Source organism: Serinus canaria, chromosome 5, assembly GCF_022539315.1.
Source record: "Serinus canaria isolate serCan28SL12 chromosome 5, serCan2020, whole genome shotgun sequence".
In the NCBI taxonomy this organism is placed as follows: domain Eukaryota; kingdom Metazoa; phylum Chordata; class Aves; order Passeriformes; family Fringillidae; genus Serinus; species Serinus canaria.
In genome coordinates this window covers 8,200,395-8,223,895 of record NC_066319.1, presented here as the reverse complement: position 1 = coordinate 8,223,895, position 23,501 = coordinate 8,200,395, and the positions used below count along the sequence as shown (strand labels likewise).

General features: G+C 49.7%; 2 protein-coding genes across 6 annotated transcripts in view; both read left to right on the top strand.

The window, feature by feature from the left end:
• ABTB2 (ankyrin repeat and BTB domain containing 2) overlaps window positions 1–15,320 on the top strand; it is a 111,325-nt gene extending 96,005 nt beyond the window's left edge. The window contains exons 5-17 of the mRNA XM_009097080.4: window positions 581–746; window positions 3,779–3,868; window positions 4,301–4,402; window positions 5,810–5,906; window positions 6,556–6,691; window positions 7,698–7,924; window positions 8,615–8,793; window positions 9,144–9,249; window positions 9,396–9,498; window positions 9,945–10,035; window positions 11,673–11,741; window positions 12,142–12,255; window positions 13,530–15,320. Coding sequence (XP_009095328.1) covers window positions 581–746; window positions 3,779–3,868; window positions 4,301–4,402; window positions 5,810–5,906; window positions 6,556–6,691; window positions 7,698–7,924; window positions 8,615–8,793; window positions 9,144–9,249; window positions 9,396–9,498; window positions 9,945–10,035; window positions 11,673–11,741; window positions 12,142–12,255; window positions 13,530–13,727 — 1,678 coding nt within the window. The 3' untranslated portion in view covers window positions 13,728–15,320. The remainder of the gene's footprint in view (window positions 1–580; window positions 747–3,778; window positions 3,869–4,300; window positions 4,403–5,809; window positions 5,907–6,555; window positions 6,692–7,697; window positions 7,925–8,614; window positions 8,794–9,143; window positions 9,250–9,395; window positions 9,499–9,944; window positions 10,036–11,672; window positions 11,742–12,141; window positions 12,256–13,529) is intronic.
• A 3,091-nt stretch (window positions 15,321–18,411) lies between these two features.
• Window positions 18,412–23,442, top strand: LOC115485490 (olfactory receptor 5G3). Of its 5 annotated transcripts, XM_050974765.1 has the most exons (7): window positions 18,412–18,942; window positions 20,195–20,311; window positions 20,933–20,990; window positions 21,425–21,512; window positions 21,662–21,804; window positions 22,207–22,297; window positions 22,400–23,442. In XM_050974765.1, exon 7 carries the CDS (start codon window positions 22,502–22,504, stop codon window positions 23,426–23,428), a length of 927 nt encoding a protein of 308 aa, XP_050830722.1. In that variant the 5' UTR covers window positions 18,412–18,942; window positions 20,195–20,311; window positions 20,933–20,990; window positions 21,425–21,512; window positions 21,662–21,804; window positions 22,207–22,297; window positions 22,400–22,501; the 3' UTR covers window positions 23,429–23,442. The 5 variants fall into 5 exon arrangements, with proteins under 5 accessions (XP_050830722.1, XP_030096498.2, XP_030096497.2 ...); XM_030240638.2 differs by lacking the exon at window positions 20,933–20,990; XM_030240637.2 differs by having other exon boundaries at window positions 21,425–21,804.
• The last annotated feature ends 59 nt before the right edge of the window (window positions 23,443–23,501 follow it).

Genomic DNA, 23,501 nt, shown 5'->3' with positions numbered 1-23,501 from the left:
AATCTTCTGTGTGAGGTGATGAGTGGCCTGTTCCTCTGGCAGGCTGTCCAGGCTCTCCAGAGGAGGATGGCTGTGCTGAAAGCATCTCATTTATCAGAGGAACTTGGCAGGCTGATATTTCACTCACTGAGAGTTTGCTCAAGAGCCTGTGCTGGAAACCAGGAGGTTACTGTGGAAGGCATTCACCCCAAAATAACATCAAAGGGCTGAGCTACCAGTGCCAGCCTCCAGTTGGGAAGTGATCCTTCAGTGAAGGAGACACGCTTCCAGGTCTGGAATTCAGAAGAGTCTGAGCAGCCAGCCAGAGGATTTACAGTAATCCCTGGGCTCCTTCCAGATGACATAAAAGTTGTCCTGATAGTCATCTAAAGGATATTGACTTAGTAGATCCTCACAGAAGTGTTAAAGCACTTCTTTCAAGTGAGTTGCTGGAAAAGCATTGAGGGTGTTCCCCTGCCTAAATTTGATTTGTATTTCATACTTTAAAAAAAATTGATATTTTTTGCCCAGAAAAGACTAAGGATCCATATATTTTTTTTATGGTATGGGCACCATCCAGGAATTCTTTTGTCTTTCACAGACCTGAATGCTGCTTCAGCTCCTTCAGGAGACTGGATGCTAAAGCTGCTACTGAGAAATTCCAGCAGGATCTGGGCTTCCGCATGCTGAACTGCGGGAGGACGGATCTGATCAACCAGGCCATCGATGCACTGGGCCCCGACGGGGTGAACACCATGGATGATCAGGTGTGCCACAGAACAAACCCTCACCACCCCAAAATACCCTGCATCAGTAGCTCCCTGCTTCCTTTCCACGTGGCAAATCAATACCAGGTCGTGTTTGTTGTCTCTCCAAGGGTTTTCTAATTCTAGCTTGTGGTTTAGCCTGAAAATGCATCCTTTAAAACACAGAAAAATATTCCCCACCCCATTCTCATGCCACCCCTCCAAAAAAAAATCCCATTAGAGCCCGGAGTGGATTGCTTATCAGCTGGAATGTCTGTTCTTCTTTGGATGGGCTGTTTCAGGCACTGATGGCCGGCAGGTTAACACAGGGGCAGTGAGTGGAAAGTCTGATACGTGCTGAGAGGATGTCAAAGCAAAGTGGTTTCTTTTCCAGTGACACTCTCCTCTGGCTCAGCAGCCCAAATCCTGGCTGGGTTAGTGAGGAGTGACCAAAAGGTGTTTTTGTCTCATGGCTTTCGGGCTCAGAGCAGTTTGGAATATAAGACACAGCACTGAGAGCTCCACCCCAGTGGCCTGGTGTCAGTCAGTGTTAGATTTGCTCATAGTCCATCATGCTGATGTGTCTGTTTATCCATTTTTGACTGTTCCCTGCTCAGCTACACTGAACCACAGGGATTTGGTGGTCCTGGGAGTCTCTGCTCATGCTGTCAGTCCCATCAAGTAACAGCAGAGTCTGTCCCCTGGGATATCATTCAATGCATAGAATTAGCTTTTAATTTAAAAAAAGGGGGGAAAAAGCCACCTCTCCTAAATAAACACTCGTCACAGCTGTCACAGCGAGGAGAATGAGCTGTCACATCTCTGGAACAAGAGGATATTGAGCAGTGGGAAGGGTTTATGTTCAGGTAGAGAGTTTTTCTCACTGCCAGCATTTTACTGCAGTAACATTTCAGACCTAGCTCTGAACCTGGCACATCTTCCATAGCACTTCCCACCATCCTGCAGTTTTAAGGGAAGTGTGAATGTATACACAAATAGCAGAAGCTGCTCCTGGACCTATCTGGATGTGTAGTTGCCTTATTTTCAAATCCAGTACCAAGAGCTTTGTGGTCACTGGGGTGGGTATCTCATCACAGATATTCACTCTAGTAAAGTGACTGAAGTGGCAGATTTATATTAAGAAGGTTTCCCACTCCCTCTTTATATTTTTTAAATAAGTTTTTGCAGTTCCTGTAGCGCAGAGGTCTCTCATTCTCTCAAAGATTATTTTGTGATTTGCATTGTGAGCCTCTGTGCCCCAGCACCTCAGACACTGGTGCCAGGACTGTCACTTCTTGCTGCAGGATGTCCCCTACCTCTCACACAGCCAGCAAACTGGGAGCTGTCTGGCATTTGTCAGCACAGAGACTCCTGTGTGCAACTCCTTGGGAGTCTGAGGAGTTTCTGCTGTCACTCACTGATGTCTCATCCTGTGGGTGGGATCCTCTTGCCAGCCCTGCTGTGAGAGGGGCAGCTCTGTCTCTCTGGCCCTCAGAGAGTGTTTTGGCACCAACAAAAAGGGCAGGACAGGCCTCCTCTGGAGACATTGTTGCTTGGAAATTCTCCACTTGACTCTGGAGCGACTCAGCTTTGTGTCCAAGCAAGTGCCTGCATGGCACTGCCCACCCCAGGCAGAGTTAAATCCAAGTTCTGGAAATGAGCTCTGGGAATAGCTGGAACAGGAAACCAAAGCTGGACTTTGCCATCAGCTTGTTTTGCTCCTTTTGGAAAAGAGTAAGACAAAGCCAGATGCCCAAACTTGGGAAAACTGACTTAGGCATGACAGAGCTGCTGGATAGTTTAATACAAAGGCTTTAAATCCAGATTGGGATTTTGACCACTCCCAGGGTGTGAGCATGTCCAGGATGTTCAGATCCACTTGCCCATCTGTGCACATGGAAAGCTGTGGAAAAGAACTCAGAACATCCCCTCAGAAATGTGAGTTTGGAGCAGGACCCTGTATTCAGTTCTGATGGGGACCAAGCACTCTGGTATCAGGGGATTGGAGAGGTTTAGGAGAACAATCTCTTCTTCCCTTTGCAAGGAGCAAGCAGGAAGTGCAAAACTAACATTAAAAATTAAAAAAAAAAGGACAGTGTAAGTCCATACAAGTTTTGGAGCCCTGGCTGGGGTTTGTGCCTGCAGACCTGTGTTTTGAATTCTCAGTTTATTTGTCTGTAATAAGTGTGGAGCCTCCCAAGCCCCAAAAAAGCCAGAATATCTCACCCAAAAATATCCTCACCAATGGAAGTCCCAAAGGAAGAAGCTGGGAGTTGTGGCTGCTTTGAAAAGACACCTTTCCTCCCCCTCAAGAGCAGAACTCCTGTGTGAGAGATGTAATTCCATTTTACAGTGCAGCTCCCATTAAGGAAGAAGCTCTGTTATTGCACTCTGAGCTGCAGAGATGCTGCCTGTAAAAAATTCAAATGCCTGCAATAATTAAGGGGAGGGGGCAGGAAAGCTGTGGGATGTGAGCAGGAATGGATTTTACCAGGCCATTTCCTTTCTGTCCTTGGCTACTTCAGGAATGAGCTCCATAAGTAAGGCTCATTTTTCTCATAATTCATCTCTGAGCCGTCATGGTTTGCTGGTTAAGTAGAGGGAGGGAAATTTATGGGATTGAAATGCTGAAATATTGAGGCAAATAGGATTTTAGCAAAGGGGGGAGGTTGCCAAATAAATTCATCGTCTGTATTTTTGTGTTGCTTTCTGCCTTCAGTTCATTTGGCTACAAATGAGCCAAGAAATGGCATTTCTTTGTTGGCAGCCTTGGGAAAGCTGGAGAGTTGTGGACAATACAGGGCTTGGATTTTCAGTGATCCTCTTTGTGTTCTTTCAGCCTTGTCCAGTGATGTTTTGTCCAGGTATTTTCCAGTATCAGTTGTGCCCACTCTGCATAGAAATTAAAAATGCTTTATAAATACAGGTATGCTGTCCCTACACACACTTTGTAGGTTAAGATTCAAACTCACTGTGTCCATGACAGTGTCACTGTTGATAGGGATAGAAAGATAACCTTGGTTTTGGTTTTATTTTTTGTTTCCTTTCTGAAGGGTATGACCCCCCTCATGTACGCCTGTGCTGCTGGAGATGAAGCCATGGTCCAAATGCTCATAGATGCTGGAGCAAATTTAGATATACCAGTGAGTAACCCTCTCCCATAACTATCCAGCTGTAAACTAACAGGAGTTCTGAAATCCCTCCTAGCAACTGAAGGCTTCAGTCCTGGAAGCTTCAAGCAAGGCATTTCTCCCAGAAACCGTCACTTCAGGGATTTGGGAGGGGGGAGAAAACCTTCCAAACCTCTTGGAGCACTCAGTGGCTCCATTTAGGATTGGCATTGGCAGGTCTAATGGGCAGGGGAGGGAAGGAGCTGCCACAGGGAGAAACCAGGGAGCCCATTAAAAGTCCCAGGGGATGGGGCAGAGCAAGTGGTGGTCACAGTGTTCTCTAAGTGGCCCAAGTCCCCATTCCCTGGGCCTGTCACTCACAGAGGAAGAAGCTGGCTCTGTAGAAGGCAGGGGAGGGAGGCAGGCAGGCTGCAGTGGGTAATGAGTGCTGCTTCCCTGCTCCAGGTGCCCAGTGCCTCTCCACGATACCCCTCGGTGCATCCCGACAGCCGGCACTGGACTGCGCTCACCTTCGCCGTGCTGCACGGACACATCTCCGTGGTCCAGGTAAGATTGCAGCCAGGAATCCCTCCAGGAGGCACAGGGCAATGCAGCCCTGGGAGCCCTTGCTCCCAGCCTTCCTGAGCCTCCTAAACACCAGTGAAAAAACTTGCTGCTGTTTAAAACAAGGAGAATGAAAATTGGTGACATAATTCCTAGCAAGGCCTTTATCACAAAACACAGCGTGCTTCTGTTTTTCTTGGGTTTCAGTGTTGCTCCAAAGCTCGCTGCTCCCAAAACAATGCTGCACAATCATTTCTTTAGTTTTAAATAAACTAGTGCTTCAGTGGAGTGGTTGCAGGTTGGCTGTTTGATCAGGAGCTTTATAACAGTTTATAAATTTACATGCAAAAATCCACTGTGTGCTGATGTCTGCTCTAATGGAAGCAAATCATCTATAACTTCCTTCATAATCCTTGAGAATTGCATGAACAAGATTTAAGCTGTTGTGGGATTTGAGCCTGTGGCATCCTCCCTGCTCTCTTTTCTGTGGAATTATCACAGGGGGCAGCAGGATGGGGTGGAGCCCCAGAAATGTTACCCAGACTTCCAGGGGAATGAAAAACTGATCACAGCAGACAATCAATTGCTGTTGAATTTAATTTACCTCCAGCTCAAAGGGAAGGAATAAAATTAAAAACAAAAAAAAAACAACAACAAAAAAAAAAAGATGTAAGTAAATGGAGGCTGCACACACTCATCTTTTGTTTGTGTACATTTGTACATAATTATAAAGATTAGATTCCACCTGGCAAACTGCCCAGGCAGCCTTTGGTATTCCAGAGGTTGGACAGCCTTAATTTATGTGTGAGATACGAGTTTGATTCTCCCAGGAGATGAAGCCAAGTGAATCAAAGCTCCTGTTGTGTACTGCACTGCCCACAATCGTGGACGCATGCAATATCCTGATGGATGCACACACACAGGGCTGATCCTCCCTGCCTGTCCCTGCCAGCCCAGCTCTGGGTGCTCCAGAGCCTTCTGCCAACCCTACCTGGCCATAAAACATCCCCATCACCTAGTCACCTTCTCCCCTTCACCTGGGAGGTGGCTCTTTCCCTCACAGCAGCTCAGTGAAAGCAGGTTCTGTGTGACAGTCCCTGCAGCTGCCAGGCCTCCCTATGCAGGCTCCAGAGGTATGACCAGCCTGGTAATTCCCTGGGGGAACCCTGCTTCCTGTGCACAGCATGGAGCTAGGATGGACTTCCTGCTCTGATTGCAGAGCCCTTTGGAGCTGGAGATTCCAATTACACAACCACGACCATAAAGGAGATTAAAAAGGAGGTGGTGCTCTCCAGATGGGCCCTCCTCACTCTGAACCCACTGGGTCTCCTTTGTAACACCCAGCCCTGGCTGCTTGGTCCTTCTGAATTGCTCTTTTCCCAACTCCCTGTCTTTCCTGTACCCTTGCAGCTGCTCCTGGATGCTGGTGCCCACGTGGAGGGCTCTGCCGTGAACACTGGGGAGGACAACTATGCTGAGACCCCCCTCCAGCTGGCCTCAGCTGCAGGTGAGCTCCCTGTGGCCTCAGCACTCTCCATCTCTTACTGCCACCAGCCTGATGGGCTCCAAGTATCTGTTTTCCAACTTATCTCACTCATTGACTCCTCCCCAGATCCCCCACAGCAGAGCTGATGGCACCAACTCCTTCACAAAGCACTGTCAAGGAACATAAACTGTCTAGTCTGGGCATGTCTGTGGGCCTAAGCAACACCCAGATGTGAAAAATTAGCAAGTTTCCATTCAGCCTGGGGGAAAATAACTGTTATATAAAGAAATTTGGTTTATTAGTTTATTAAATGCAGGTAAAAATTCTGCATTTCTTTTAGTGGGCTGTCAGTAGCTGAGCGTTCTGAGAACGAGTCTGTGCTGGCCTTGTTTGTCAACACTTCTCACCTCAAAGTGGTTTCAGTTTTTTTCCTTTTGTTTCTTTCTCTGTTATCTTTGTGCTTTTATGAAGAGGAGTGGCTGGCTTGCTCTGTTCCAAGCTTTATGGAAGGGATAAAAAAGGCCTCTTCCTCTCCCAGTGACACCCAGTGCTGGATGTCCTGCCACCACTCCCTACTCCCTCTAATGGGAACGGAGCCAGGGAGTCCTGCCTGTGGCCAGTCCTGCTTCCACAGAGGGACCATCCTGATGTTCCTGTCCTTTTTCCCTAGGGAATTACGAGCTGGTCAGCCTGCTGCTCAGCAGGGGCGCCGATCCACTGCTGAGCATGCTGGAGGTCAACGGGATGTCATCGTCACTCCACGAGGACATGAACTGCTTCAGCCACTCGGCAGCACACGGCCACAGGTAGTGCTCTGCTCCTGCTCAGAGCAGGGCCTTTGCACTCTCGGTGTTGCTGTGTGTCCTGTGTGACTTTGTGACCCAAACCCCTGAGCGTGCAGTTCGGCAGATGGGGTTAAGACTCTCCTGACAACAAAGAACAAAGATCTTTGTTTGCTGTTTCTTGTCCTTACACTTGCTGGTCTGGCTCTGCAGCACCGAGAGTGAGCTGGTTTTAAGCCCCACATCAGCAGACCAAGTCCCACCTAAGGATAGGTTATGAGATCAGGATTGTGAGATCCTGGTTCATCTTCTGAGATGGAATCTAATCAGGTTGAGGTGGCAAGAATAACTTACAGCAGAGCCTAGGTGTCTGCATCTCTGGTTTTTGGGGGGCCAGCCAAGAGGTGAATCATTAAACCAGCCAGCCTGGGCTCTCCAACCCTGTTTTTTCAGGGTGGTTGTTCAGAAATAAGATATTACTTGCAAGCTCCTCCAGAAATCTCCCTGTTCCTAGAAAAAACATTAGTGAGATCCAAGGCTTGTTCTGCCATAGGATAGAGGGGGTGATCCTAAAGCTGGGTCCTTAAATAAGCTGGATTTAGCCCCAGGGAGTGGTGTGGGTGCATGGAGAGCACGGCTGGTGGCAATGCAGCAGCACAGGGAGTGCTGGGTGGCCCTGCTGGGCTGGGGAATGTCTGGAGCAGCTGTCCCCAGCTGGCTGAGGGACACCCGTGAGGCAAACTCCCCAAACAAGATACAAACAAGAAAGTCTGTTTCTTGCAACTGCCGTGTGAAATTCCAAACAAACCCACCATGTGAGGAATATAGGGCATGTTTCTGCCCTTGCTGAGGGGCACCAGTTTCTAGGATGTGGGGTAGGGAAAGACAAGTGGTTTCCATGCTGTTCCAGTGCCAGCTGTCTTCGGGAAGGAAATTATTGTTTACTGAGCCGGATCCCAAATCCCCACAGTCCTGTCTGAGTTGTTGAAATTTCCTTTGTCAGTAAGTAAAACCTCTCGTCCCTGCTCAGGAACGTCCTGCGCAAGCTCCTGAGCCAGCCCCAGCAGGCCAAGGGGGACGTGCTGTCCCTGGAGGAGATTCTGGCCGAGGGGGTGGAGAGTGACACCTCCAGCCAGGGCAGCTCCAGCGAGGGGCAGGTGCGGCTGTGCAAGACGCGGATGAAGGCTCTGCAGGAGGCCATGTACTACAGCGCCGAGCACGGCTACGTGGACATCACCATGGAGCTCAGGGCACTGGGTGAGCCCTTCCTTCTGGGCATTGTGCACAAAAGGCATAAAAACCTTCCTTTTCTGCCCCTCTCACTTAGAAGAGCAACAATTGCAAAGCTGTATAATCTAAATTTTAAGTTTTTAAGGCTCCGCAAAGTGGTTTGGTTTTTTTTCCAAATTCCTGCTGCTCTGGGATGTCCCTCACCCTTTGCTGGATCCTCTTTTCACACATATGAAAAGGAAGGGGCATCTCTCCCTGTCAGATACTTGCACCTAAAATTCACTGTTTATCAATGGTTTAAGGTGAAGGAACAAAACTGATCTCAAGGCAGGAGAGAGAAAAGCTTTGAAGCTTGTGTGTAACTGGGAGAAAAGACCTCACACCACAGTTGTGTGGCACTATGTATTCTTACAACTTCAGTTCAAATTTGTCTTGTGGTTCTGACTAACCATGAAGCTCAGAACAAAACAGGGAGTCTCCGATCCTTAAAAATCAGCAGAAATTTCCAATTTATGATCCTGGTGCCAATCCTTTGTCACTTAATCTGTCAGTGACCCAGTTCAGTCACCTTTAATATCAAGATAAAAATCTATTTAGTGTTAGGATGTAGGTAGAGCTACTTCAGTGCTGCCAAGTGTTAGTAATAGGAGCAGGATAGTCTCTTCACAGGCACTTCAGGAAATCATTTTTCACTGTCCCTTTTTCCTGTGGCTGCAGGAGTACCCTGGAAGCTCCACGTGTGGATCGAGTCCCTGCGGACAACCTTCTCCCAGTCCCGCTACTCCGTGGTGCAGACCCTGCTGAGGGAGTTTGTCACCATCAAAGAGGAGGACTACAATGAGGAGCTGGTCTCTGAGGGGCTGCAGCTCATGTTTGACATCCTCAAAACCAGCAAAGTAAGTCAGAGTTTAATAACTGTGTCAGAGCTGAGTGTTCTGAGGTTTTGTTGTTGTGCACAACAGGCACAGGGGAATGGCTGGGCAAAGTCCCTTGGAGTTATGGCATGGAAATGGCCCTGGAAGCATTTATCTAAATTCATGAAGAGCCTCCAGACAAACACACACCTGGGGGAAGCTCTGCAGCTCTTCATACCTCCATAACTCCACTGATATTGTAATTCTGCCTTAATTTAAAGCTTATCTCTCTGTGGGGAGGTAACTCCAGTAGGGTGCAGTTGCTGCAAGCCCCAGGTGAGCCCTTACAGAACATTTGGACCCTGCTGATCCCTGTTCCATCCTCCTCACAGAATGATTCCATCAACCAGCAGCTGGCATCCATCTTCACCCACTGCTATGGCAGCAGCCCCATTCCCAGCATCCCTGAGATCCGAAAGACTCTGCCAGCTCGGCTGGGTAAGGTGCTCACCTCAGCAGTGAGCTTCTTTTGGTTGCTGCTGGGTTGGGGTTTTTTTATTTGTTTGTTTGGATTTCTTTTCTGAAGAACATGCACAGTTTAAAAAAAAAAAATTAACCTTTTTGTTTGTTGCTTTACACAACAGATCCTCACTTTCTGAACAACAAAGAAATGTCTGATGTAACTTTCTTAGTGGAAGGAAAGCTCTTTTATGCACACAAAGTCCTGCTGGTTACTGCATCTAACAGGTGAGTCACTAACCAGGGACATAATGAATCCAGCCATGATTATCCCTGAAATCATGTGTGGTAGATGGAATGTACATATCCAGCCATTCCCTCCTTTCCCATTCCTTCTCCCAGAGTTTGCAGGGAGAGCTGCACTTGCTCCAGCTTTCCTGGAATCTCACACTGGCCTGGTGCACTCGCACTTTGCAGTTTCTTTCTCTGTTCTTGGCATAGAAACAGGGTTTTCCACCTATCCCAGGGTGGGATTAGATCAGATCCAGGCAATTTACAGTTTTAAATTGACCCTGAACAAATCATCATTAAACTAAAGGATATGTTTTGATTCACAGTTTGCAAAGAACAAGGAGGGATCTTTGTTTTCCCCTTGCTGTGTGTGATGACAGGGTGGCACACTAATGCAGTTAAATCAAATCTTCTCAATTAAATCTGTTTAAACCCATTCCCAGGTTCAAGACATTAATGACCAATAAAACAGAGCACGACAGCCACGGCAGCAAGACTGTAGAAATCAGTGATATGAAATACAACATTTTCAAGGTATGGGACTTAATCCAACTCTTTCTTTATTCTTTTTCATCTTCTCAACTACTCGGAAGGCGAGACAAACCCAAGTAGTAATATCATAAGTAGATAATAAGTAATACCATAATTAGATAATATTGCAGGTAGAAGTGGAGTACCTTTCAACAGATCTTAATTTTAGGAGTTTTCTGAAATACCCTTTTTCCAAAGTTCCAGCCTTAAAACAGACTCTTCCAGTCTGTATTCTTATTGTCTTCCTAGGCAGCTGACTCCTCCATAAAGCAGGAGAAACTAGTCTTCTACTGAAAAGTAGTTTTATACTTTTAACACAACATTTTCATATTTTTTACAACACCATTTTCATGCTTTGCTAAGGAAAAAGTAACTTATTTACAGCAGGTGTATTGCCAGGCTTCATATTAATTCAAATCAGGTGATAAGAAATCAATGGTGTCCCTGTCCAGAAAGGCTCAGAACTGAGAATTGTGCTTTGCTTTTATGACATTTCCATATTTAGTGGAGGAACAGGGAGATGTGAAGTGCAGAATAGGTCATGTAGCTGTTTCACTAAAGGGCTGAGGGTTTTTTCTCTTTTTATAAGCAAACAGACATGGTCTGTTGGTCAGCAGTGCTGTTATCTCACTAGAGGGAAGTAAGTTGACCATGAGAACATCTTTGTTCTGCTTGTAAGGGGCTGTACAAGTTTTGTGTTGGACAGGTGATATCCAAATTCTGTAGGTTCAAGCCGCAACAGGGAAGAAAATGTAACTGAGTATTGAAACAAGCTTCCTTAACAGCATTTGTACATCAAAAGGTTTCTAAAGATAAACTTATGCTTCTGGAGGGAGAGAGACAGATCAGAAAGAATTGAAGCAGTGAAGTATTTAACTCTATGATGGTGAATACAGTCAGAGGGGTTAAGAAGAGGCAGGCTCAGGTAGGGTGGAGGATGCTGAGCCACCAGAGATTTGGGTCCTGCTCAGGGCTCTGCTGGCAAGAGCTGTGCTCTCATGTAACTCTGTTAAACAAATAAGGCAATCTCTCAAGGAGCAGCTTAGTTTTGTTCCCAGCCCTGTTAGGAATGGCAAGCAGAGCTTGCAAGCCCCACACAGCACCCAGGACACTTCTGTGATCCAACAGCAAATCCATTCCCTCCCCTGACACTGCCTGGGCTGGGAGTGCGCACATGCAGATCAAAGAGCAGGAGCTGCCTCTTGCTCTCCCTGCAGACAATTAATGCCTTTTCCTCCAGGCCTGAAGAGGGGCTGGAAGCTGATTAGAAGCCCAGCAGGGGAGGTGAGTGGCTGGGAGGTCCCCGGGATGCTCACGCTGGGCTCGCTGGCAGCTCCGCGCGTGACCGGCCTGCCAGGCTTCAGCAGCCCGGATCCCAGACAAGGACAGTGGTGTTGCTCAGAGACACGCTGTCACCCTCAGCCCAAAGTCCCCAGCAGGGCCCTTTTCAGGGCCCAAGAAAAAAAAGACTGTTAGAAAGCAGCAGATTTGCTATGCTAGGGAGTGAGAAAAAAGCCACCAGTGGAGGTGAGAGCCGGCACAGGACGTGATTCTCGTCTGCTCAGGAAGGGGAGCACAGCCATCAACAGCCCCTTGTGACTGCCCTGATAACTTCATGCCTGGCCTTCTTCCCATTCCAGATGCTGATGCAGTATTTATACTATGGAGGGACAGAATCCATGGAAATTCCCACCACTGATATCTTAGAGGTGAGAGAGCTTTTTCTTCCAAGTCTTGCCAAGTGCGCTGGGGCATAAAACAGAGTTGAAAGGCAAAATCCAGGAACTAACAGCAGGCTCCCATTCAGTCCAGGAGCATATTTAATGCTTGGAAATGGGCTTTAAAGTTTCAAAACATCGCTGCTTGGTGTTTGTGTGTGGCGCTGACAGAAAGGAGAGCAAATATACTTGTGGGAGGAGCTTTTGCTAAGAGGGGAAATGTGTCAGTCTGTCACTTCAGCATGAAGCAGCCTTTTTGCTGTTTAATGAGGACTTGGCCATTAACACAGCAAGTCAGAGACTCTTCAGAGAGGAAATCATCGGTCCTGTTTGCCTTCCCCAGGCCTTTCAAGCCTCATGATCTCAAATAGCCTCTCTCTTGTCCCCATAGCTGCTGTCGGCTGCCAGCCTGTTCCAGCTGGACGGCCTCCAGAGACACTGTGAAATCCTCTGTGCCCAGACCATCAGCATGGACAACTCTGTCAACATCTATAAATATGCAAAGGTAGATCCAACCCCCCTGGTTTGAGAACCCCAGTGAGCAGCTTGAGTGCTGCTGCTGGTAACTAAAAACCCCAGGTGGGCACCCTCCCTGCAGGGAACTCCTCCCAGCCACAACACAAGGGAGATGATTCCCAGCTCCAGGCTGGAAAGTCCTGCAGAGCCCCGGTGTGTTTTCTTGTCTGGGGCAATCATGGATGAAATGGATGGGGGATCCCTGCAGAGTAGGGGAAAGCTGTCTTAGCAGGCTGATACAGCAACATCAGCAAATCCTGAGGGATTCAAATCCTGGGAGCAGCAGGGGCAGTTGATCACACCACAGCAACTACAGAGTGAACCCTTTCTTAGCACCCCTGCTGCTAGAGAATATTCTTTTCAGCTCCAAAAGGAGCATAAAGTCTGTTGTGTGACAGATATGCACCTCTGTAGCAAATAACCTAAATCAGAGAAATACTCTGCCCTTCCTGGAATTTTGCAGGATCAGATCCCTTAAAGACAAGAAGAAAACTGCACAGAGGGCTGGTAATGATTTTTTTTCCCAACTGTGTGTATAGTGTCCCACTGATGCTTTTTAGTTTTTCTCACATTGGGCTGGTTTCTTTCAGACCAAATATTTAACAGTGTGCAGTGGTAAAAAGGGGAAACAGCATTCCCTACTGGCCATTATGTACTTTTCCTTAAATTATTATTTGCACAGAATTCCCAGGAAGAGGCTGTGTGTGCACAGAGCTTCTTAATATTGAATTTGAGTTTCATTGTTCTTGTTACTGATCCTGAAGCAAAAGGAGCCAGGTCCCAGGCAGAAATCACCTCCTGGTGCTTCAGGAGTGCAGCATCCCTGTTCTCCTGTGTTCAGCCCCTCCTTGATGGGATGAGGCTCCCGTCCTGTGACCCGTGTCCTGATTGCCCCGAGCCCTGCTCACCATCTGCCAGCACAGCAGCCTTGTTGTGTGCTGTGGCTCAGCCAAACAGGTACCTTGGCCACCTCATCAGCCAGCTGCTCTGCTGCAGGAAGGGAAGGGGCTGGAGTGCAGGCCAGCAGCCCTGCCAACAGCAGGCCAGCAGGGGAAGGAATTAAAAAAGCCTGGATGCCCCCCTGCAAAAAGCACCAGGAGAAATGATCAAAGTCCTGCCTTCAGTGCTTTTCCACTTTTACTCCTGTCTTTTAATGTTTTCTAAGAGACAGAAAGGAGAAAAGCATTAGGATTGAGAGGCTCAGGGATGTCATTTAGGTCTGTGACGTACAGAAGGGGTTAATAACGCTGCTGTCTTCCCCAGATTCACAATGCACCAGAACTGGCCTCTTTCTGCGAGGGCTTCTTCCTCAAGCACATGAGCTCCCTGCTGGAGCAGGACTCGTTCAAGCAGCTCATCTACAGCAGGAACAGCAAAGTGCAGGGCCTGGACCCTCTGAGGGACCTGCAGGCAGCCCTGGCCGGGCGCCTGCACTCGGTGTACGTCACCTCCCGGGTGTGAGGCAGCCCCGGCCCGGCTGGCAAACCGCGCTGCAGGGGCTGGCTGCCTCCTGCACCTTCCTGAGAGTGCCCTGGAGCCTGGAACGGGCACCCCCCGTGCCGAGGGAGGGGAGCTGGCTTCTCTGTGCTGCTGCTGCTGCCACAGGAACAACACTGTCACACCGACCACACTGCCACGGCCCAGACACCAGCTGGGCTGCAGGGGAGAGCCCCAACCGCAGCCACTGGCGCTGCCCTTTCCATGATCACGGCGCCGGGCTGTGGAGAAAGAGGCAATTGAGCTAAGCCCAGCACTAATACATGGGCTTAGGTTCATCCACACAGATGTTTTCCCCGTAAAAAGGCTGCCTAGAAGGAGTTTCCTGATCCTAAAGCCCATCCCACGAGCCATCTGTCTGCACACAAATACTTCCCCTCAGTAGTACCAGTGTCTGTGCATCGCAACAGACCGACAGAAACTTCCCCCAAAACTGTTTGCACCTTGAGAGAGAGGTTTGGTATGTTCAAAGCTGAGTAGAAACTAATACTAACACTGACATTACTCACTCTTTAAGCCTAGTATGAATGAGGAGCTGAGCTGGGGCAGGGAGGGGAGGGGAGAGTTGGGGGTTTGAGTGTTTTGAAATACAGTTTCACTGTGCCAGTTGTTAATCTGGATCTGTTTTGAGGAGAAAGAAAAAGACTGTCTACCCTTTTGCTGTCAAGGTCTGATAGTGTCAGTCAGTCACTTTCTTCACCTTAAAAGCCTGTTTCTGAGCATTACCTGTGAGATCCTACTTCACAAAACACACTTTGTAGGAGGCTCAGGTGTAGCAGGAGCTGGCAATAGGCTGAAAAACTGCCCAGTTGTAATAAAAGCAATAAAAGCCTCCCCTGGCCTCCAAAGAACATCCAGCTCAGTGGTTTGCTCTCTCTCTGGAGCTGGTTGGGATTAAGGAAAGACCTCTAGCTATTCCCACTGAGCTGTGCTAAGCAACCACCAAAAATCATTTGCCAGGATACTTCCATTTGTTGTAGACAGGTGAGCAAGAGGAAACCAAGTTTTCAGTGGAGAACTATTTATTCCTTATTAGAAATTCAACAATTTATTCCCATTGTATCTAAACACAGTGGAAGGAGGAGGCTCAGCTGGGCCCAGGCTCCAAAGCCCAGCACAGACACAGTTTAGATAAAGGGAAGGAGAAGGAACCACCAGCATCTCCCAGCAAATCCATCAAAATCTGACATGGCCTTGTTCATAAAGGATTTACACAGAGGCAAATTGCATGCATGGATAAGGATTTTTAGTCAGCTGACAGGTTGGTCAGGGCACACTCCCTTTGTGCTTTAGGTACACATCTGCTGAACACCACCAGCTCCAATAACCCTATTTATTACAGAAAGCCATACAGGGGGGGTCAAAATTATCACTGAAAAATGCCACAGAAGGCTTTATTTTGGAAAGTATTTTCAAGTAGCTGCTCCAGCTATCTGTACAAATATGTAGGTCCTCTTTTGTTGCTGTAATATTACAATGCTTTGTTTAATTGTACATTAATGTTGTCATTTATGTAAATGTACCAGGATTTTATTAACAACGTAATTTTAAAATACACAGGTGCTGTTATTTATTCTGTTCCTCTAACAGTAGGAAAAAAAAGATTTAGAGACACTTACGTGGAAAAGGCTGTTGCAGTTGAAGCATCTTAAATTGGTTTTGGTGTACATATCCCTAAAGTATATCTAATTTTAGGGATACAGAGCCATTAATTTCCACTTCCTAGGCTCAGACATTTTTGTGAAGTTAAAAAGTTTAACTTGCATTTTTCCCTAGCTGGAATAAGATTACCTGCTTTCCAGCAGAGAGCAGGAAATGGTAGTGTCCAAGAAACCCGTAATTCCAGGATTCTTCTTGGCAGTAGGAAAAACAGTGAGGGTTAAAGTAAGTCTTAGGCCAGAGGTATTAAAAAAATAAGCAGGTGATCCTTCCATGTCACCTCAGATCCCAAAGGCCAGAAGGGCTCTGGTTGGTGCTCTGTGGGAGGATTGATGTCAGAGCACAGGACTCATCCAAGAGGTAAGGACTATAAAAGCTTAAGAGCAAGAATTTGACCCAGAAGTTTCCCTTTTTTCTCCTTATTTGGAAACCTGCCAGCATAAACAGTGACTGGTTCTCAAGAATCATGGAATACAAACACCTCAGATTCCCTTTGGAGCACTATAATGAGTAGGCTAAACAGAAATTCCTTGTGAAACCAGTTGTACACTGCCTGTGTTTTATAGAGTGCTGCCCGGGGAGCCTGAGAAAGTACCAGAGCAGTTTGCCCAGCTTTGGGGAAGCACAGAACTTTACTGGCCACAATGACATCATTCCAGGGAGCAGAGGAAATAAACATCTGCCTGAACAGGCTCGATGACTTCCAGCCTGAAATAAAGCCCCTTTTGCTCTCTAATAAGGCTTTGCACAGCAGGCAGGCCCTGGCTAATGCAGCAGCACCACTCACAGGCCCTTTGCCCTCGCCAAATGCTGCCCGGGCAGGCAGACTCTGCTTCCTGCACCTGCCACAGGCACAGCCAGGGGTCACACAGGGAGGAGGCAGGACACTCCCCGGGGAATGGGCCAGCAGGCTGCTGTCACACTGCTTGTGGCACAGGAGAGGGCTCCAAAGCTGGATCTGCCTGCCCAAAGGACAGGGTTGGAGCTGGAGGGATCCATCAATCCACAGAATGGTGCACTTGGCGTTATTTGCTCAAGAAAAAGAAGGGCACTAAAAAGGCATCTTGTGATAAAATTGCAACAGAGCAAGGAAAAAGGAGTGACAAGACCCAGAGCTGGAGTCACCTCAGTGCTGTCCCTATTCCTGCTGTTCCAGGCACAGGATTCACCTGCTGATCCTCTCTCCATGCTTAGCTCAGGCCGGAGAAAGGTTCCTGTGTCCCTTTGTACCTCTCTCCATCCACAGCCCTGGCACCCACACGAAGTCCTGCCCAGAAACCGCACACCAGAGACAGCCCTGCGATTCCCAGGGGCACATGCAAACAGAAACCCAGCTCTGGAAGTTAAAAACTCCCAAGAGAAGAGTACCAGGGCCAAATGGAAAGGCCACACCTTCCTCCTGCCCCTCACCCAGTGCCCCCATGGAGGTCCCTTCTCCCTCCTGCTGCTCTGGGGTGCCAGACCTGTCCTGGCAGCGCTTCCAGCTGGCAGCAGCCTCAGCTCCCCCGGTTCTGCTCCCTCCCGGGGTCAGCTGGCTCCAGCTGTCAGATGAGCTCAGGGCTCTCCGAGCAGGGGCGTGATTCCAGTGACAAGTAGGTCACATCTCGCCGCCACCTGCAGGGAGCTGCTCAGCCAGACGTGGCTGCCACATTTGCCTCCAATTAGCCACAGGACCCCGTCACTGCGGGCAAATTGTGGGCGTGGGAGAGGAGGCAGAGATCCTGCTGCAATGGTCTGGAATGGCCAGACAGCGGCCTGGAGGGTGTGGAGCAGGCCGGGGACTGGTGCACCTGGGTGCTGGGATGGGCACAGACCTGTCCTGGCCTGTCCCCGCCCTGGGACAGGCTCAAAGGCTGAGCTGGCTTAGGCCGGGATTAAAGGCACGCTCTGCAATTAGAGGCACACCCGGCTCCTTCCGGCATTCCCAGCCCCATCTGCACAGGGTTTGGAGAGAGGGAATGGTGAAGGTGTTCATCCCTAGTGTCCAAGGCCATCTCTCTGCTTGTCATTCCTTGGAATAAAAAAAAAAATCCTTTTCCTAATGCATCCGGAAGTTTCCATCCCCTCTTGGGGAGTGAAATACACTTAGAAACCGTAGGATCCTAAGGATTTCCAGGAAAGCAAAACAAGGACAGAGATGAGGGAGCAAGCTTCCAATTTAAAAATTATTTGATGGACGTGGGAGTGATTCTTGTATGTTTTACAATTCCCCTTTTTATTCCTGCAATAATTTTAGATGTTATTTTCCTTTAACAAATCATCTAAATTTGAGAGGAAATAATACAAAATAGATGCAGGGAGAGAGATGGTGGAATCATCCTGGAATGGTTTGGGCTGGAAGCTTCATCTCTGAGCCTGTCCTGGGCTGGCTCCTGTCCTTCAGCCACTCGCTGCAGGTGGACATGGAAGTGATGGAGATGTGCAGGGAATGCTGGTTGGTTTTCCCTGCCTCTGGCCATTCAAAAGACTAATTGACCTTTTCCAGCAGGGAAACATTTAAACAAAAGGTGCTGAAAAGAATTGGAGCTTCTGCACAATGAAATCTGCAAGAATCCAACTTCAAATCCCCCTGGATTGTCACCGGTCCAACTTCCATGGACTGGTCACCGTGGCCAGGAGTGCCCAGTCCTGCTGGAATGCACTGGACCGGGATGTCATTTTCTTTTTATCACTGGAAGGACCAGACTGGGCTCCCAGGGCACTAATTCCAGGAGTTCTGTTTTTGGGAATAGCACAGGAGCCGCTCCCCTGCCCAGAGGAGCAGCCTGTGTTTCCCTGTCTGGGACAAGGGAGGTGGAAAACACGCTGGGTCAGTGCGAGAGCTTGCGGGGAGAGGTGCATCCATGGGGATGGGAGACTCCCGCTGCAGTTCCCATCTTCCTGCAGGCACGAAGAGCTGATGCCGGACCAGGACGAGCAGATGCTCCCGGGGCGAGCGGCCCCAGACGGGGCGGGCCGGGTCCTGCTCAGGTGCGCGGGGCGGGACCGAGGGATTTAAATGCGCGGGAGCCGCCCCGGTCCCCTGTGCTCGTTCAGCGCTCGGTGCGGGTGGCGGCGGCCGGGCCGGGCTCCCTCGGAGGGGCCCAGGTGAGGCACGGAGGCCTCGGGGTCCCATCCTGTACCTCCCTCTACCCCTCCGGCCCTTCCTCCCTTATCCTGCCACCCCTTCTCCCTCCCCTCCTCATTCCCCTCTATCCCTCCCTCCCTCTTTCCCCCGGGGCGCCGGAGAATAAAGCCCAGAGGGCCGGAGCCGGCGCCTCCCGCTGTCCCTGGAGCCCCCACACGGGGCTGGACCCGCTCGGTCGGTCCCCCCATTCCGGTCCAATGCACCGCCCGACACCGCCGGGATTCCGGCTGTCCTACATCACACTGGGGGGGTTGGGGCAAGTCCTGCTAGTCCGAGCTCAGAAATAAAACCCGGGGTTTTTTTCTGGGACCGAACTCCGGAGCGCCGTAGCGGAGCCCGGGGAGCGGCGGGGCCGGGACGGGGGCACCGGAGGCCGCTGGGACGAACTCGGAGGTGAGCGGGGAACGGGGACAGCCCCGAGTGGGGAACGGGGAATCGGTGTCCCGGCACGGAGATGGGTGTCCTGGCGCCGGGATCGCTGTCCCGGTGCAGTGATGGGTGTCCCGGCACAGGGATCGCTCTCCCGTCCCGGGACACGGAGCGGGAAGGCGGCAGCAGCGGGAGCTGCGGGCAGGGAACACCGGAGCTGTCTCGGCCGAGCGGGGCCCGGGGCGTCGCTCCGGGGCGGATTCCGTAGGAGCCATAATGAACATTTTGGGGTAGAATCTGAGTGAGTGTGCCGGGGCCAGAATGCACAGTTTGGGGTAAGAATGAGGTGGTCGGTGCTCTCCGGAGGGACCAGCTCGGGCGGGCTCTGTGTTGCTGTGAGTAATTTGCTTTATGGAACGAGACACCTGAGACTGCCGCGGGAATCCAGGGCTGGAGCCGGGAAGGAAACCTGGTCTGACTGCGGGAAGGGGAGCGGGGGGTCAGGCGGGGCTTCCGTCGGTCACTGGAGCCGCCGCCGTGAAAGCGATTTATAGCGATGTGTAAGGATGTATAGCGAGACAGAAGGGACATATTGATTGTAGGGTTACCGATAACGATACATAACTGATCGATAGAACGATCGTATAACGAGATATAAATAAAACTCCCCCGTCGTCATCCTTCTCCCAGGCCCACTGTGTTATCAGGGTCTTGGGGGAAGAGCCGGGCTCTGGACAACGCTCCCGGGCACGGCGGGGAATTCTGTGCGGGCCCAGGACTCGATGCTCCCCGTGGGTCCCTTTTGGCTCAGGAAATGTTGCGATCCTGTGCCTTGGAGGGTGAAACCAAGGGGATCAGGGGGTTTTGCCCGCGGCGGTCGCGGCCCCGCCGGGTCAGGGCGGGTTAAAGGCGCGGCCGCCCCCGGACGGCGGGACCGGCCGGGCTGGGAGCGCTCGGTGCTGCCGCCCCGTGGGGAGCGCCCGGCACTGCAGCCCGAGACGGCGCCGGACCGCGGGATCGGCGTGGAGCGGCATCCCGGGAATGCTGAGATATCCCCGGGGATGCTGAGACATCCCGGGAGCGCTGGGGCATCTCATGCCCGGGGCATTCGGCAGCACATCCCTGATGTGGTGCAGAAAAAGGAAAGTCCTGGGTTAGTGGGAGGGTGTGTCTGGAATGGAACTGGGAGAGGTGCTGATCATCCCATGGAATCAGGGGCTGCTTTTGCTCGGAAGGGACCATGAGATCATTGACACTCCCTTGTCTGATTGCATAGCCAAGAACATCCCAAAGTGCCTCCTCACCCTCATGGACAGCAGGAATGTCTTCCATAGCTCCTGTTTGAGAATGGCAATGGCTGTTGGGAGCTCTGGCAGGAGCACCTGGAGACCAGGTAAGAGCAGCAATGGGAACATTCCAGCTGCTGCTGGAGGCAGTTTTCTCTATTTAGGATGTTCCTGTGATTGATCCTTTCACAGGAATTTTCTTGGGTGTATTTGAGAGTAATTCCAATAATTTGGAAATAGTTGAAAAACAGAGGGGGAAAACTGTGAAGCTGATCCATTTCTAGTAATTCCAAACTTCTCTCACAACATCATTCTAGAGACCTGGTGAAAGGATAAAGATGCAGAGGAACAAGTGTTCTAAACTGCTCTGTATTTCTGACAGAGCAAATCCTCTGGTAATCCCAGCTGATGTCTCAGAGAAACTGTGGGATCCTAAGGATTTCCAGGAAAGAAGAAGACAGGGATGAGGGAAGAGGCTTCTACTTAATAATGATTTGATGGACATGGGAATGATTCTTGTATGTTTGGTGCTTCCCTCTTTATTCCTGAAAAAATTTAAAAATTATTTCTTTAATAAATCATCTAAATTTGGGAGTTTAAATTTGAAAGGAAACAATACAAAATACATGCATGGAGAAATCATGGAATCGTCTTGGAATCACCAGTGGTTTGATTGGGAAGGGACCTTAAGGATCACCTCATTCCATCCCCTACCATTCCATCCACAGCCCAGGCTGCTCCAAGCCCCATTCAACCTGACCTTGAACACTTCCAGGGATGGGACAGGTGAGCTGTGGTTTGGGTCTAAGGAATTTGGAATGGGTAGAAAGGTGGTTCATCATCTCTGGTGGCTGGAATTGCTGATGGATACCAGCTCCCATGGGACTGTGCCCCACCAGTGAGATTCCCCTCAGCTCACTGGTGTGATAAGGCCAAACATGGAATTTGTAGAGCTGAACATCTCTGGAATGCTCAAAAATTGGACACGAGAGGTGGGGTTTTGCACTGTGGTTGCTCTGGGGAGTCCCCAAAGCCCTGGAGCTTATTAAGGTGAGATAATCTCCTCTGTGTAATCACCTCCAAACTCAGAAGCTCAGAGAAGCAATAACAACCTGCTTTGGGCTTTGTCACTCTCCTGGGGTTCCAAGAGCCTCTAAATCCCCAAATTACTAGGAAAAAAGTCTTTGCTGACAGTGGTATATTTTTAAATTCACCTGCAGAGCCCCTTAACATCTGCCTTGAAGAGCATCAGGAGGGAAGCAGGGAGGCTGCAGAGGCATAGGGGACGATCATCCTGGAGAGCCACGAGTAAGGACTGAGCCACCCATCTCCTGTCATTTTTCCTTGCAAAGAAGAAACAGCTTCAGTCTTCATCTCAGCTCCTACCTGGAGGCTCCTGGGCTCCAGTTCCTTATTGTACTCTGGGATTAGCACCAAATCCAGGTGATCTACTGCAGGTGTGTGGTGAGAACACCCCGCTGGAACACTCGCTCTGGGTACTTCTCACTGACCACAAAGGGCTCCTGGATGAGGACTGGCAGCTTTCCTCTAAGGAACACTTGTGGATCTTACTCTTGTTGATATAAGGCACATCCAAAAGGTGATTTTTAATTTTTTTTTTCCCCAAAAATAAATATTTTCAGGAGGAGATTGCTGAGCTTTGGGTGTTGCATGTTTTTGTTTGAAGACTGCAGGAACAGAATAAAGAGCTGGGAAAATATTTTAGAGCCAAACCGGTGAATCAGGAGGGAGGGGAGACTTCATAGTCAGGAATTTTTGGGTGCCCCTTCTCTGGAAGTGTTCAAGACCACACTGGACAGGCTTGGAACAATCTGGTCTAATGGAAGGTGTCCCTGCCCATAGCAGGGGATGCAATGAGATGGTCTTCAAGATCCCATCCAACCCAAACCCTTACAGGATTCTATGGAGAAGACAGACAAAGCAGGTGCTTGGCAGATGCCAACACAAGGAAGAATAATCAATTCTGTGCTGCCTTTTACAGCTTTTATTTGGTTTCTCTGTGTTTCACGTTGTGCTGGATGATTTCAAAGTCCCAGGCTGAAGACACCCAGGGGATTGAAGGCAGCACCAAGGTAAAGCTCCTCAGGGTTGTGTAACCTACAGATTTTCCCTACCCATGCCATGACTTCCACTCAGCACTGTCTAACCAATCTGTGCCTAAACTCTTGTTTTAGATCTTGTAGGATTGTCTCCAAACAGATCCCACTGCAAAGAGTGTTTTCCAGCTGGAGGAAACCTCCGTCAGGGAGTTCACACAGACAACACACTTGGAAGGAATGCCAGGAAGCAATTGCACCCCAGCAACTGAGTTCAGCTTGGCAGGATTCAGTGAGGACCCGGCAACTCAGGTCATCCTCTTCCTGCTCTTCCTGCTCACATACCTTGTCACCATCCTGGGGAATTTGGGCATGATCACCTTGATCAGAGCCAGTGCCCTGCTCCATTCCCCCATGTATTATTTCCTTGGCAACCTGGCTTTTGTGAACCTCTGCACTTCCACCATCATCACCCCCAGGATGTTGGCTGGGGTTTTGCTGGGGAAGAAGGGAATCACCTATGCTGGGTGCATGGCTCAGATGTTCACTTTTTGCCTGTTTCTAGTCACTGAGTGTTTCCTACTGGCTGCAATGGCCTATGACCGATATGTGGCCATTTGCCACCCCCTGCTCTACCCCCTTGTCATGTCCCCAGAGCGCTGCTCCCAGCTGGTGACTGGCTCCTACCTCCTGGGGCTGACCAATGCTGTGGGACAAGCCATTGGCATGTCCAGCTTGTTCTTCTGCAGCTCCAGCACCATCAGTCTGTTCTTCTGTGACATTTCCCTGCTGATCTCCCTCTCCACCTCTGACACCACCCTCAGCCTCATCATCCTAAGGACTTCTTCATCTTTGCTCGGTGTTCCCAGCCTGCTGGTGGTCCTGGTGTCCTATGTGGCCATCATCTCCACCATCCTGAGCATCAGCTCAGCTGAGGGCAAGCGCAAAGCCTTCTCCACCTGCACCTCCCACCTCACTGCCCTCAGCACCTTCTATGGGCCGTTGATTTTCATGTACTTAATCCCCAGGCCAGACACCTCCAGGGGAGGAGACAAATGGGCTGCTGTGCTCTACACTGTGGTGACCCCCATGCTGAACCCCTGGATCTACAGCCTGAGGAACTGGGAGGTGAAGGAGGCTTGGAGGAGACTCGGGAAAATAAAATGAGCTTGGACATTTAACATTGTGGTCAGATACAATGGAGATGTGGGTGATATGCTGGGATTTTTGTGAAATATGT

Bases quoted from the DNA above. Each gene is read 5' to 3' on its own strand.
- LOC115485490 (XM_030240639.2), top strand. From the start codon at position 22,502: ATGCCAGGAAGCAATTGCACCCCAGCAACTGAGTTCAGCTTGGCAGGA.